The sequence below is a fragment of the Staurois parvus genome, unplaced genomic scaffold (genome assembly GCF_062004578.1).
Source record: "Staurois parvus isolate SC_StPar_1 unplaced genomic scaffold, SC_StPar_1.0 ptg000106l, whole genome shotgun sequence".
Taxonomy (NCBI): Eukaryota; Metazoa; Chordata; class Amphibia; order Anura; family Ranidae; genus Staurois; species Staurois parvus.
In genome coordinates, this window is record NW_028317902.1 from 2,328,712 (window position 1) to 2,342,927 (window position 14,216).

Sequence of the window (14,216 nt, forward strand, 5' to 3'; positions counted from 1 at the left end):
AGGCGCTATACCTCAGGATCTGTGCTTCAACAGCCAAGTCATCCACGCCAACAACTAAACAGCAGGGTGGTAAACTTGTCTTTGGGACGAAAGATTTGGACAATCTTTACAGCCCAAAGGGAGTCCACCTGGAGCCTGATGAGTTCCAAGTACCATGGCTTCCTGGGCAAGTTTGGTACAATGATAATCAATAGGACTGCCTTCCATTCCATCTTGATCCCGCGAAGCACCCGAAGATAGCTTTGTAAAGAAAAAAAAAAAGGCAGGAAAGGCTGAGCAGGGTTGACGTGTGTGTGTGTGTGTGTGTCCTATGATGGAATGTATATAAATAGTAAGTCTGACTTAGGAGGCTTCACAGACCAAGTGGGAGGCGCTTGGGAAATGATAAGACTGCACCTATTTTATTCAGTAAGTGAACCTCTCCACTACCTGCCTGCCACTTTAAATGTTACAGCCGTGGCTCCACTAACAAACACTTAGGAAAACGGAGACGCACATACCTGGGCTCCAATATATTGTGTATTGGTCTATAGTCACGGCAGTCATCTTCAATTCTCTGGACCCCTATGGGAGGGTACAGGCACAGGTACATTACTGGCCTCTTACGGGTACAGGGTGCACGCAGCCCCACTCGCCGACTTCCGCTGTGATTAGACACAGCAGGATTTTGTCGGCAGGTCTTGACCAATGATTCATGGCCAGGACCTTCTGATCGGCTGTGTCCAATCACTGCCCAGAGCCCTGTGTTCACAAACACAGGGCTCTGTACAGAGGGGAAAAATGTTGTTTTACTTCTACTCCAAAGCAGGGAGAAGGAACAAAGATTTTTAGGAAAAAAGCAGCACACATTAAATACATTAACACTTGTTAGGCACACACTTAGCCCCCCTTGATTACCATGAGATGTTAACCCCTTCCCAGCCAGTGTCATTAGTACAGTGACTGTGCATAGTATTATCACTGATCACTGTATTAGTGTCACTGGTGATGTCAGTTTTAGTCACTTCCCACACAGTGTCAGTTAGTTTGAGATTGCCAGACGTACACACGGTCTCAGTATAAGTCACTAAAAATAAGTGAAAAAATCTCCAGTATATATACACCATAGTTTGTAGATGCTATAACTTTCACACAAACCAATATACACTTATTGGGATTTTTTTTTTTTTAACCAAAGACGTAGCAGAATACATTTTGGCGTACATTTATGAACAACTAAGATTTTTAAAATGTTTTCACTGAATAGGTTTAACAGTAGAAAGAAAAAAATATTGTTTTTTATTCCAGTCTGTTTTCATTTATCTAATGAAAAAACCCAGTGGTGATCAGACACCACGAAAACAAAAGTCTATTTGGGTGAAAAGAAATTATATAAATTTTGTTTGGGTACAGCATTGCATGACTGAAAGTAGTGCAGTGCTTAATAGCAAAACATGATCTGGTCATGAAGGGGATAAAACTTTCCAGAGCTGAAGTAGTTAATTACTCACCGGAAGACTTCAAGCGGAGCAAGGACAGTAGATATTATATCTGAAATATTGCCATGTAGGTTTAATGTTGTAAGAGAAATCTGTATGGTCCATGCAAAGCGCAGAATGACATCCTGTATGATTGCGCAGTAATAATAGGCCTAGATTAGGAAAAAAAATAAAAAAAGAAGAGGTGGTTTGTTAAATAAATGACACAAAGATGAATAATGGCCAAAACCAACAAAAGAAATATACAGAACTCTCACCTTCTGTGGATACACAATCTCTTCACGCAGGAAAGTATTCTCACCGGCGTTCTTGTCAAACAACCCCCAGTCCATCTTCAAGTCCCAGATAAGAGTATATAATGAACTGATGACATAACTAATGATCCACAGGTAGAAGAACACCTGAGCATCCGAGTGATTTTGAGCTGTGAGACAAAATACATGTGTGGGACGTATTTCAATTACTTTGGCTCATATGTTAGTAATGCTAATGTAATCACACATGCATTCAGGGTCACAGCTTTTTTGCCCCAATTGAAACACAAAGATTTTTCATTTTGAAGATGTGTCAGCTGTGCTCCCAAGAAAAAAAAACAAACAACTTTTTTTGTAGTCTGTCCTGAGATGTCGCATCTTTTATTTTTATTTTTTTAATGGGGGTGGGTGAGTTAGGGCATTTTTTGCATGATAATTTGACAACATGCGAAAGTGAGAAACATTATCCTGTTTTTTATTTTTAAATATATATCATTTTGTAGACTGAAGTAGAGTGGCCCAGCACTAAATCAAAGTTCAATTTAAAACGTAGAGCTTTTTCACCCCCTTTTATATGATGATGTGTGGGGAAACTAGTGAAAAGCATCTATGAAAGTTTATTATTTGCTTAACACCAAAACAGATTTGTGCAGATATGAATTGGTGTAGTTGCACAATTTCTGCAGACCTATGAACATCTCAATGCCCCTCATATCCTCTCACTACTGTCTGATCACACTGCTCAGTGGGAGACAAGTAACTGACAGGGGCAAAAGGCAGCTATAATCTAGATGCTTATTGTAAGAAATACATTTCATCTCTGTACTTCTTGACTCTACTAAACTTAGATTACAACACTAATTGTAAACATGAATATTTGATTAAGTAGTTTGAGTTTAAAAAGAGAAGTTTGGAGTTAAAAAAAAAAATTATACTCACTTAGGTGGCATCTGTCCCTCGCCGACTCTAAGACTGAGAACGGAGATCAAATACCATTGATTTCTCAGTTCTCTCCTCCACTTTTAGCAGAGAGCCGTGCCGGTCAGTCACCGGCTTTCTGCTCTGCCCCTCCAGTGCTCACTGGAGCGCTGGGCTGGGAAGGGATCAGCTGGCTCAATCTCCCAGCAACGCAGCTGAGAGGCTGAGCCAGCTACTGGTCCAGGTATCTTGGTGGATCTCGATTGTAAAGTCAGGATCTTTCCCAAGCCTGGACCAACTGAGTGATGTCAGCTGAAAACACATCACAGGAGTGCAGAACGCGCTGCACTCCTGTGATTCACAAGTATAGCCAAAATAGCTTTGGCTATGTTTCTCCTTTAAGAGCTATTTGTATACAACATTTTTCCTAAGCATGCTATAAGCCACTAGAGGGCATCACAAAACAAAATGTACTATAAATATTTGACTACATGTCTGTTTGGATTTTACAGAAAGCATTTTAAGACACCTAGAATTTAGGGGGAACGGTCATGGACACAAAATTGAGCCACCATTATGTCTTATTAGACAGCACTGCATCCTCTTTATATTCTAAGATGGCTAAACACAAGACATTTACTCAGTACAGGCCTTTTCTACATGAACCATTTTAATACATACACTGCCAACTAAAAAGTGAATCAACAGACGTCCAACTTCCAAAGGAAAAAGGAACAGGCAACCTATACACAGAGTGGAAGAAGCAATTGTATATATTTAAGCAAGATACCAATTTGACATGGTAATCAAGCTTAAAGTGGAATACCTGGCTCTATCTTAGCCTAAAACTGCTCCCATCCCCCTTCTAACTACCCTGTAGAAGGAAGATGCATATACCTATTCTCAGAGCATTCTGGTCTGGTCACATGACCTCTCCAGTGGATGGCTTTAGGGGAGAGGAGAGATGCAGATGCATCTTTGATGCACTTTCAGAAAATGCACCAAAAACATCTAATCTGATAGAAGTCTATGGGAGAGCGTGGGTAACCCACACGAAAACTGCAGGTACACTGTGCTGCACCTATGCTGTTAAGAGAAATCACAGCAGTGCAGTGAGGAAGGGGTCTTACTGAGGAAAAGCTGCTTCCATTGGAAATGAGGAGGGCCAAAGGCTTATCCATCATGGAGACAAGCTGTGTAAATGTAATGAATCGCACATCAACAATATTGGGATTTCACAGCTATTCAGTTACAAGGATGTCACAGATCTGGGGATAATATACACATACACACACATGATTTCTACCTTTGTGGGTTTGGTAGAGAGCAGCAAAGGTGACCATGAAGAAAGTAGTGGAGTATTTGCCAGCATTCACCAGGTGAGGAAAGGCTCTTTTAGTATCTCTGTATCGTCGCAGGCACTGGATGAAACGCAGCCAGGCTGGAATACACTGAACCACAGCTCGGACCCCATAATTATATGTATTACACTTTCCAGAACCTGTGGAGGGGAGGAAGTGAGACACAAGAACAAACACATGAAAAAAATTCAGATTCAGGCACCTGACTGGCTATCGTGGACAACGTCAACCTTATCCCCGTCCTCAGTTTTTAAACTTCTATTCTGTATTTTATATGATAGATATTTAAAGGTAATTTGTCTTGAAATGAAGTACCTGCCCAAGAAACTTGAAAGAATAAGCTATTCTCCAGCTACTCTTCTAAAATAACAAAAAAAGAGCGCACCATCCTTGTGCAATACCTTTATCACCACTTTATTAACAAAAATCCAATAAAATACCCAAAAAGTATGAAAAAAAACCAGACATGTAACCACCATCAGGACCTCTTCACATCTCCATCATCTAGGGGATCTATAGAATGACTCCTTTGGCAATCTTCAGTTGGTAAGTCAACTGTATATATACATATATACATCCACACACATGCTTTTGCACACCGTGCCACCCTGTAGCAGTACTTCTGCTATAGGGCGGACGGGAAGTGGTTAAAAGAACAAAAAATATTAATAAACACTAAAATACACAATAGACAATTTTTATTGCAACAGAAAGTTACAGACATAATAAAAGCAGAGATAGATACACAGTAGTTCAAGATCTGTCAGGGTATAAAAAATATCATGCCCGCGCAGAGGCTTTGCATCATACATCAAAAGATATAGAATAACAAAATGTATACATGTACCAATCAGAAGCTTAAGTGGCATAGAAAAATAATTTGCCTGGAGCTTCACATGATGTTGTCCTGCTTGCCCTTGTTTTGATCGTTATGGGTCAACTATCACCACTTATATAAACTCAAGGATTAAGGCACAAGGTAGGTTAAGTGTTGGTGAGATAATGTAGAAGGGCAAAATATGCAAGACAGACAATCGAAAAAAAACATTTTATTAAATTTTTATTGGTATTAGGATTAGATCATTTTTTAAATGTAATAACTTTTTATATAATGAGCAATTTGGAAAAGCATTTGCCATATATACACTATACTGCCAAAAGCATTACACGCACATGAACTTTAATGGCATCCCAAGTCTTAGTCCGTAAGGTTCAATAATGAGTTGGCCCACCCATTGCAGCTATGACAGCTTCAACTCTTCTCGGAAGGCTGTCCACAAGGTCTAGGAGGGTGTCTATGGGAATGTGTGACCATTCTTCCAGAAGCACATTTGTTAGGTCAGGCACTGATGTCAGACAAGAAGGCCTGGCTTGTAGTCTCCGCCTTAATTCACCTCAAAGATGTTCAATCGGGTTGAGGTCAGGTCTCAACTAGTCAAGAGAAGCATAATTTGTCACTCCAGAGAACACGTCTCCACTGCTATAGAGTCCAGTGGCGGCGTGCTATACACCATTGCATCCGACGCTTTGCATTGCACTTGGTAATGTAAGGCTTGGATGCTGCTGCTGGGCCATGGAAACCCATTCCATGAAGCTCTCTACACACTGTTGTGCTAATCTGAAGGCCACACACAGTTTGGAGTTCTTTAGCTATTGAGTCAGCAGTTGGCGACTTCTGCATGCGCTGATCCGGCTGTCATTTTACATGGCCTATCACTTTGTGGCTGAGTTACTGTTCCCAGTTGCTTCCACTTTGTTATACTACTACTAACAGTGATCGTGGAATAATGAGTAGCAAGGAAATTTCACAGATGGACTTACTGCAAAGGTGACAACCTATCATGGTACCACACTTGAATTCATTGACCTCCTAAAAGCGCAACCCATTCTTTCCCAACTGTTTGTAGAAGCACTTTGCATGTCTACGTACTTGATTTTATCCATCTGTGGCCATGGAGGTGATTGGAACACCTGAATCCAATTATTTGGAGGGGTGTACCAATATTTTTGGCAATATATACAAGTGAAACTCGAAAAATTAGAATATCGTGCAAAAGTTCATTTATTTCAGTAATGCAACTTAAAAGATGAAACTAATATATGAGATAGACTCATTACATGCAAAGCAAGATAGTTCAAGCCGTGATTTGTCATAATTGTGATGATTATGGCTTACAGCTCATGAAAACCCCAAATCCACAATCTCAGAAAATTAGAATATTGTGAAAAGGTGCAATATTCTAGGCTCAAAGTGTCCCACTCTAATCAGCTAATTAAGCCATAACACCTGCAAAGGGTTCCTGAGCCTTTAAATGGTCTCTCAGTCTGGTTCAGTAGGAATCACAATCATGGGAAAGACTGCTGACCTGACAGTTGTGCAGAAAACCATCATTGACACCCTCCAAAAGGAGGGAAAGCCTCAAAAGGTAATTGCAAAAGAAGTTGGATGTTCCCAAAGTGCTGTATCAAAGCACATTAATAGAAAGTTATGTGGAAGGGAAAAGTGTGGAAAAAAAGGTGCACAAGCAGCAGGGATGACTGCAGCCTGGAGAGGATTGTCAGGAAAAGGCCATTCAAAAGTGTTGGGGACTTTCACAAGGAGTGGACTGAGGCTGGAGTCAGTGCATCAAGAGCCACCACACACAGACGGATCCTGGACATGGGCTTCAAACGTAGTATTCCTCTTGTCAAGCCGCTCCTGAACAACAAACAACGTCAGAAGCGTCTTACCTGGGCTAAAGAAAAACAGACCTGGTCTGTTGCTCAGTGGTCCAAAGTCCTCTTTTCTGATGAGAGCAACTTTTGCATCTCATTTGGAAGCCAAGGACCCAGAGTATGGAGGAAGAATGGAGAGGCACACACTGCAAGATGTTTGAAGTCCAGTGTGAAGTTTCCTCAGTCTGTGTTGATTTGGGGAGCCATGTCATCTGCTGGTGTTGGTCCACTGTGCTTCATTAAGTCCAGCGTCAACGCAGCCGTCTACCCGGAGAATTTGGAGCACTTCATGCTTCCTTCAGCAGACGAGCTTTATGGGGATGCTGACTTCATTTTCCAGCAGGACTTGGCACCTGCCCACACTGCCAAAACCTGGTTCAATGATCGTGGCATTACTGTGCTTGATTGGCCAGCAAACTCGCCTGACCTGAACCCCATAGAGAATCTGTGGGGCATTGCCAAGAGAAAGATGAGAGACATGAGTCCGAACAATCCAGAAGAGCTGAAGGCCGCTATTGAAGCATCCTGGTCTTCCATAACACCTCAGCAGTGCCACAGGCTGATAGCTTCCATGCCACGCCGCATTGAGGCAGTAATTGCTGCAAAAGGGGCCCAAACCAAGTACTGAGTACATATGCATGCTTATACTTTTCAGAGGTCCGATATTGTTCTATGTACAATCCTTGTTTTATTGATTGCATGTAATATTCTAATTTTCTGAGATTGTGGATTTGGGGTTTTCATGAGCTGTAAGCCATAATCATCACAATCACGGCTTGAACTATCTTGCTTTGCATGTAATGAGTCAATCTCATATTAGTTTCACCTTTTAAGTTGCATTACTGAAATAAATGAACTTTTGCACGATATTCTAATTTTTCGAGTTTCACTTGTATATCGTATATTCTTTTATTGATGGGATATCAATTTGATAAAGTAGTTTTAGTCTGGTGGACAGTCGAATTTTCAATCATGCAAAATAGATTAAGAACATTTTACTACTGTATTGGGACACAAAAGTGAATTTATCATGCTTATATTTTAAGAGCTCAAGAGGGCTTTAAAGTGGTACTAAACCTAAAAGCAAACATTTATTATATTGCAACTTACTAATCCTTAGATGTGATGGCTGCATTAGTTTCTTTTTTGTAGGCTTTCTTCCTATTTTCATCAGGTGATCTGGCCAGTAAGTTTGTTGTTTTTAAAAAGAACAAGCCATCCAGAAGAATGTATCAGTTACAGAGATGAGACAAACCACTTAGCACTGGCAGGGGTGCTTACAATTATCAGCTTTTACAGTACCTTGAAAAAGTTTTCATACCCTTTGAAAGTTTCAACATTTTGTGATGTTACAACTAAAAATGTAAATGTATTTTATTGGAATTTTAAGTGACACCAGCACAAAGTGGCACATAATTGTGAGACATTATTATAACCTAACCCTGCTTTAAACTTATCCACAACTTTATCCATGACCTGGCTTGGCATTCACGGTGCTGTTTGTTCCTAATATTCTCTAAGAAATCTCTGAGGGCTTCACAGAACAGCTGTATTTATACAGAGATTAAATTACACACAGGTGGATTCTATTTACTAATCAGGTAACTTCTGAAGGCAGTTGGTTCCATTAGATTTTAGTTAGGGGTATCAGAGTAAAAGGGGCTGAATACAAATACACACCACACTTTTCATTTTTTATTTATTTTTTTAAACTTTGAAAACCATTTTCCTTCCACTTCACAATTATGTTCCACTTTGTGTTGGTCTATCACAAAATTCCAATAAAACACATTTACGTTTTTGGTTGTAACATGACAATATGTGGAAAATTTCAAGGAGTATGAATACTTCAAGGCACTGTATTTACCGTATTTTCCGGCGTATAAGGCGACTGGGTGTATAAGACGACCCCCTAATTTTCCAGTTAAAACATAGGTTTTGGGCTATACTCACCGTATAAGACTACTCCCTTCCGAGGCAACACCGTTTAAAAACATCAGATTTTTTTATTGAAATGGTTATGACTTACCGGTACTTAAAATCCTTCAAAATCCTCATATTCATCCTCTTACATCATAAGCTCATGAATGACATCTTTGATACATTTGTAAGACAGTCATCATATGGATCAGATTCCAAATCAGATGGTTACCGATGGATGTGTGGTAATACGGTAGCTTCGGCTACATACAGTATATATACAGCCCACTGGATGTGCAGTAATGTACATACAGTATACCGTGCTGAGCCAAGCTGGCTCAAAACAAATGTCCCTATGACAGATGTGTGGTATATACAGTATACTGAGCCAAGCTGTTTCAAAATGAACCGGTACATCCCTACGGTAATCAGACCGCTGGATGTGTGTATGTACAGTAGCTGAAGCTACATACAGTATACACTGGGCCAATCACGGCGAGCGATGTATTCTAATGAATACAAAGCCTGCTCGGATTGGCTGAGGTTGTGACATCATCAGCCCACCTCTCTGACTCAGCCAATCCGAGCAGGCTTTGTATTCATTAGTAGAATACATCACTCACCGTGCTTGGCCCAGTGTATATTGTATGTAGCTGCAGCTACCGTACATACACGCATCCAACGGGCTGATTACAGTAGGGACGTACCGGTACGTTTTGAAACCGCTTGGCTCAGCGCAGTATACTGTATATACCGCACATCCAGCGGGCTGACAGATTATTCTGTCATAGGGACATTTGTTTTGAGCCAGCTTGGCTCAGCACGGTATACTGTATGTACAGTATTACCATACATCCAGCCAGCTTGACCCAAACAAACTCAAGGTTCACATTTTATACCCCGCGTATAAGATGACCCCCAATTTTTGCGGTATATTTTTAAGTATAAAAAGTAGTCTTATACGCCAGAAAATACTTTATCCCAAAAAGGAAAAACTGGATTGTTACCGTCAAATCCCTTTCTCTGAGTTCATTGACAGACACAGCCTCCACTTCTTTATCCATAACCAAATAGGGTTTTATAGCCCCACCTAGAGGAGTAGGACACTAGGCAGAAAAGACACGGCACCTCCTATGGGCAGTCCTCTCTGCTGTAGGTCTCCAGTCCATTACAAGCAGTGTCAAAGGAGAAAACTCCATAAAGGGGTGGGTGCAGGGTCTGTCAATGAACTTGATTTTACAGTTAGTAACAAAAAATCCTGTTTTCTCTTATGTTCACAGCCTCCTCTTCTTTATCTATAACCAAACAGGGATGTTCCCAAGCAATGTCACAAAGAGGGGTGGGCAAACCAACTAATGGAAAAAAAATGCCAACACTCCCAATCACCTCAATGAGTACCCAAGAGTCCTAAACAGCCGCCTGCAAATCTTTCCAGCCAAAACTAGCTTCAGAAGATGCCAAAACATCAACTTCTTAAAAACAAAGGAAAATGTATGTGCAGATGACCAGGTCACTGCTGCAAGATGAGCAAAAGACGCCTGATGTCAGAACGACCAGGAGGTGCGAACTGCCCTGATGGAGAGAGCTCTGCCCCTTAATGGCATACATCTGCACAATAGTCTTCCAGATCCAATGGGAATAATGGCAGAAGAGGCCACCATGCCTGCCATCTCACTGTCAGGGACCCCCCAAACAGGGTATCAGATCTTTGGAGGGCAGCTACCACAGAGAGGTACACTGGATCACACAAACCACGTCCAAGGAGCAAAAAGCCACCTCCGTAGGATACGATAGAGGACACAATGAGGAAAGGGCAAGGTCCTTGTACAAGGTTATGGATAAAGAAGAGGAGCCTGTGTCAGTCACTGAATGTAAGAGAAAATCTGTTTGCTGTAACTGCCTATAAAATGTTAGCTGGAGTTTGGCTTTAATTAGTGTATTTTAATCTGCTAGTACATCTAACACTCCCCTTCCCCCAAGATTGGCAACGCTGTTGTCTAAAGGTGCTCCCTGAGCTCTTTAATCCAGAGTGGGGGCACTCTAATACAGGAGGTGGTGTTACTGGCCAGATCACCAGATGAAAACAAAGGGAGAAAAGCCTAAAAAAAAAAAAAAACTAATGCTACATTAATAAGCTGAAATATGTTTTGGGTTTAATACAGCTTTAACACAACATACTATATATTATACTATTCTTAGAATTGAGAACAGCAGTTGTGAGCTGGACTTACCATGCACATACAGTGGGGCAAAAAAGTAATTAGTCAGCCACCAATTGTGCAAGTTCTCACACTTAAAAAGATGAGAGAGGCCTATAATTGGCATCATAGGTAGACCTCAACTATGAGGGACAAAATGAGAAAAAAAATCCAGACAATCACATTGGCTGATTTGGAAAGAATTTATTTGCAAATTATGGTGGAAAATCAGTATTTGATCAATATCAAAAGTTCATCTCAATACTTTGTTATATATCCTTTGTTGGCAGTGACAGAGGTCAAACGTTTCCTGTAAGTCTTCACAAGGTTGGCACACACTGTTGCTGGTATGTTGGCCCATTCCTCCATGCAGATCTCCTCTAGAGCAGTGATGTTTTGGGGCTGTCGCTGGGCAACACGGACTTTCAACTCCCTCCAAAGGTTTTCTATGGGGTTGAGATCTGGAGACTGGCTAGGCCACTCCAGAACCTTGAAATGCTTCTTACGAAGCCACTCCTTCGTTGCCCGGGCGGTATGTTTGGGATCATTATCATGTTGGAAGACCCAGCCACATTTCACCTTCAATGCCCTTGGTGATGGAAGGAGGTTTGCACTCAAAATCTCACGATACATGGCCCCATTCATTCTGTCCTGTACATGGATCATTCGTCCTCGTCCCTTTGCGGAGACACAGCCCCAAAGCATGATGTTGCCACCCCCATGCTTCACAGTAGGTATGGTATTCTTTGGATGCAACTCAGCATTCTCTCTCCTCCAAACATGACGAGTTGTGTTTCTACCAAACAGTTCTATTTTGGTTTCATCTGACCATATGACATTCTCTCAATCCTCTTCTGGATCATCCAAATGCTCTCTAGTAAACTTCAGACGGGCCCAGACATGTACTGGCTTAAGCAGGGGGACACGTCTGGCACTGCAGGATCTGAGTCCCTGGCGGTGTAGTGTGTTACTGATGGTAGCCTTTGTTACATTGGTCCCAGCTCTCTGCAGGTCATTCACTAGGTCCCCCGTGTGGTCCTGGGATTTTTGCTCACCTTTCTTGTGATCATTTTGACCCCATGGGGTAAGATCTTGCGCGGAGCCCCAGATCGAGGGAGAGTATCAGTGGTCTTATATGTCTTCCATTTTCTAATTATTGCTCCCACAGTTGATTTGTTCACACCAAGCTGCTTGCCTATTGCAGATTAAGTCTTCCCAGCCTGGTGCAGGTCTACAATTTTGTTTCTGGTGTCCTTCGACAGCTCTCTGGTCTTCACCATAGTGGAGTTTGGAGTGTGACTGTTTGAGGTTGTGGACAGGTGTCTTTTATACTGATAACAAGTTCAAACAGGTGCCATTGATACAGGTAATAAGTGCAGTACAGAGGAGCCTCTTAAAGAAGAAGGTACAGGTCTGTGAGAGCCAGAAATCTTGCTTGTTTGTAGGTGACCAAATACTTATTTTCCACCATAATTTGCAAATAAATTCTTTCCAAATCAGCCAATGTGATTGTCTGGATTTGTTTTCTCATTTTGTCTCTCATAGTTGAGGTCTACCTTTGAAGCCAATTACAGGCCTCTCTCATCTTTTTAAGTAGGAGAACTTGCACAATTGGTGGCTGACTAAATACTTTTTTGCCCCACTGTAAGTAGAGAAAGGCATAATGGATATGCACTACTGGTGCACCGAAATGAAAATTTTGGTGCTGAAACAGAAAATTCAAAATGCACTTGGCCAAAAACCCAAATGCGCAGTTTTTAAAAATGAATATATATCTTTTGGAAAAAAATACACGGAAATAAATAGATACCCAACATGTCACGCTTTAAAATCGCGCACGCTCGTGGAATGGCATCAAATGGCGGTACTTAAAAATCTCCATGGGTGATGCTTTAAAAATTTCTACAGGTTAGTACTGTAAAGTTACAGAGCAGGTCTAGTGCGAGAATTATTTCTCTTGCTCCGACGTTCGTGGCGATACCTCACGTGTGTGGGTTGAACACAGTTTACATATGTGGGCGTGGCCTACTATGCGTTCACCACTACATGCGAGCACGGGGGGGACGGGAGCACTTAAAACTTTTTTATTATTTAATTTTTGTTTTTGGTTTTTTACACTGTCCCTTTAAAAAAAAATTAATCACTTTTATTCTTATCACAAGGAATGCATGCATCCCTTGTGATAGAAATAATTAGTGACAGGTCCTCTTTATGGAGATATGGGATCAATAAGACCTCACATCACTCCTCTGCAATGTAAAGCATTATATCAAAAAAAGCATTGATCAAGTGCAGCCTCTCAACCAGGATGCTCAGGCACCCTGGGGTGCCTTGGCAAAATGTATAAAAATTGCCCAAAACTTGTATACAAGCCAGCGGGTGGAAGAAGCCGCCTTTTAGTTACACAAAGCCACAGATCTTCATTGTGCGCCATTACAACCTTCTAGCTATTGGAGTCCTGACAACCAATTACATCATCAGTTGATAAGAAGAACGTCAGTTGCCTGCACAGCATCCCTATTTGACCCTCCCCCGCCCCTTTCCGTCAGTGCTGAGGTCACATTAACTCAGTGATGGAGAAAAACTGAGAGAAACACTGTAATATTAGTCAGCACCCGTGTGCAAAAGTGTATTTGATTTGGAAGAATAAATCAACTCCAGCGTTGGGTGTCCTACGTGTGTGGATGCTGCTGTGTTATATAATACTATTAGAATAGTTTTTTACATTTTAGAATGGGGTGCCTCAAGACTGTCCATAATTTTAAAGGGTGCCTTGGGATCTGTCCATTTTAAAGGGTGCCTTGACTGAAAAAAGGTTGAGAAACACCGATTTAGTGCTTTAAAAAGAAAAAGAAAAAAAAAAAATGACTGGAACCGGAAGTGACATCGCTCCAGCCCTCCAAGGGCACAGAGATGAGTGGAGGCCATCTTTCCTACACTAATATCTATGCCCAGTGCCAGGATCGTTCAATGGTTTCTCAGGTAAGGCTGAGAACTACCGAGCGGCGAGGGGCAGCAATGGCGGGGTTTTTTCGGCACCTGTATCGGGGCTTTTTTTCCCATATAAGCCGACGGCCAATAGGGGTGTTGTCGGCCGAAATGTTTCAGCCACCGAAATTTCGGTGCACCCCTAATATGCACTGCTCCCATACTGCACCCACCTATTGCTATTATTTGATGTACAAAGTTCTCACCAATTTACTATTGCTTGGAGTGAATTGCTAGCTATGGGATAAGGCGGCACCTTTCAGTTTATGCTTGGGTGCTGACATTACAATTGGGTGTGACTTAAAGGAGGTGACCGGCCCTTCAGCTTGGAGAAGGGTAGAAGGATTTGGAGAAGATAGAGGAGTAAAGTGAGATACAAACAAG

At 41.5% G+C, this 14,216-nt stretch overlaps 1 protein-coding gene across 1 annotated transcript in view; it reads right to left on the reverse strand.

The window, feature by feature from the left end:
* Positions 1 to 14,216, reverse strand: part of XPR1 (xenotropic and polytropic retrovirus receptor 1) — a 221,388-nt gene that overhangs the window by 14,109 nt on the left and 193,063 nt on the right. Inside the window, exons 11-13 of the mRNA XM_089671481.1 lie at positions 3,957 to 4,151; positions 1,736 to 1,902; positions 1,491 to 1,630 (exon numbers count right to left, since the gene is read on the reverse strand). Of these exons, the coding sequence (XP_089527607.1) occupies positions 1,491 to 1,630; positions 1,736 to 1,902; positions 3,957 to 4,151 (502 nt within the window). The remainder of the gene's footprint in view (positions 1 to 1,490; positions 1,631 to 1,735; positions 1,903 to 3,956; positions 4,152 to 14,216) is intronic.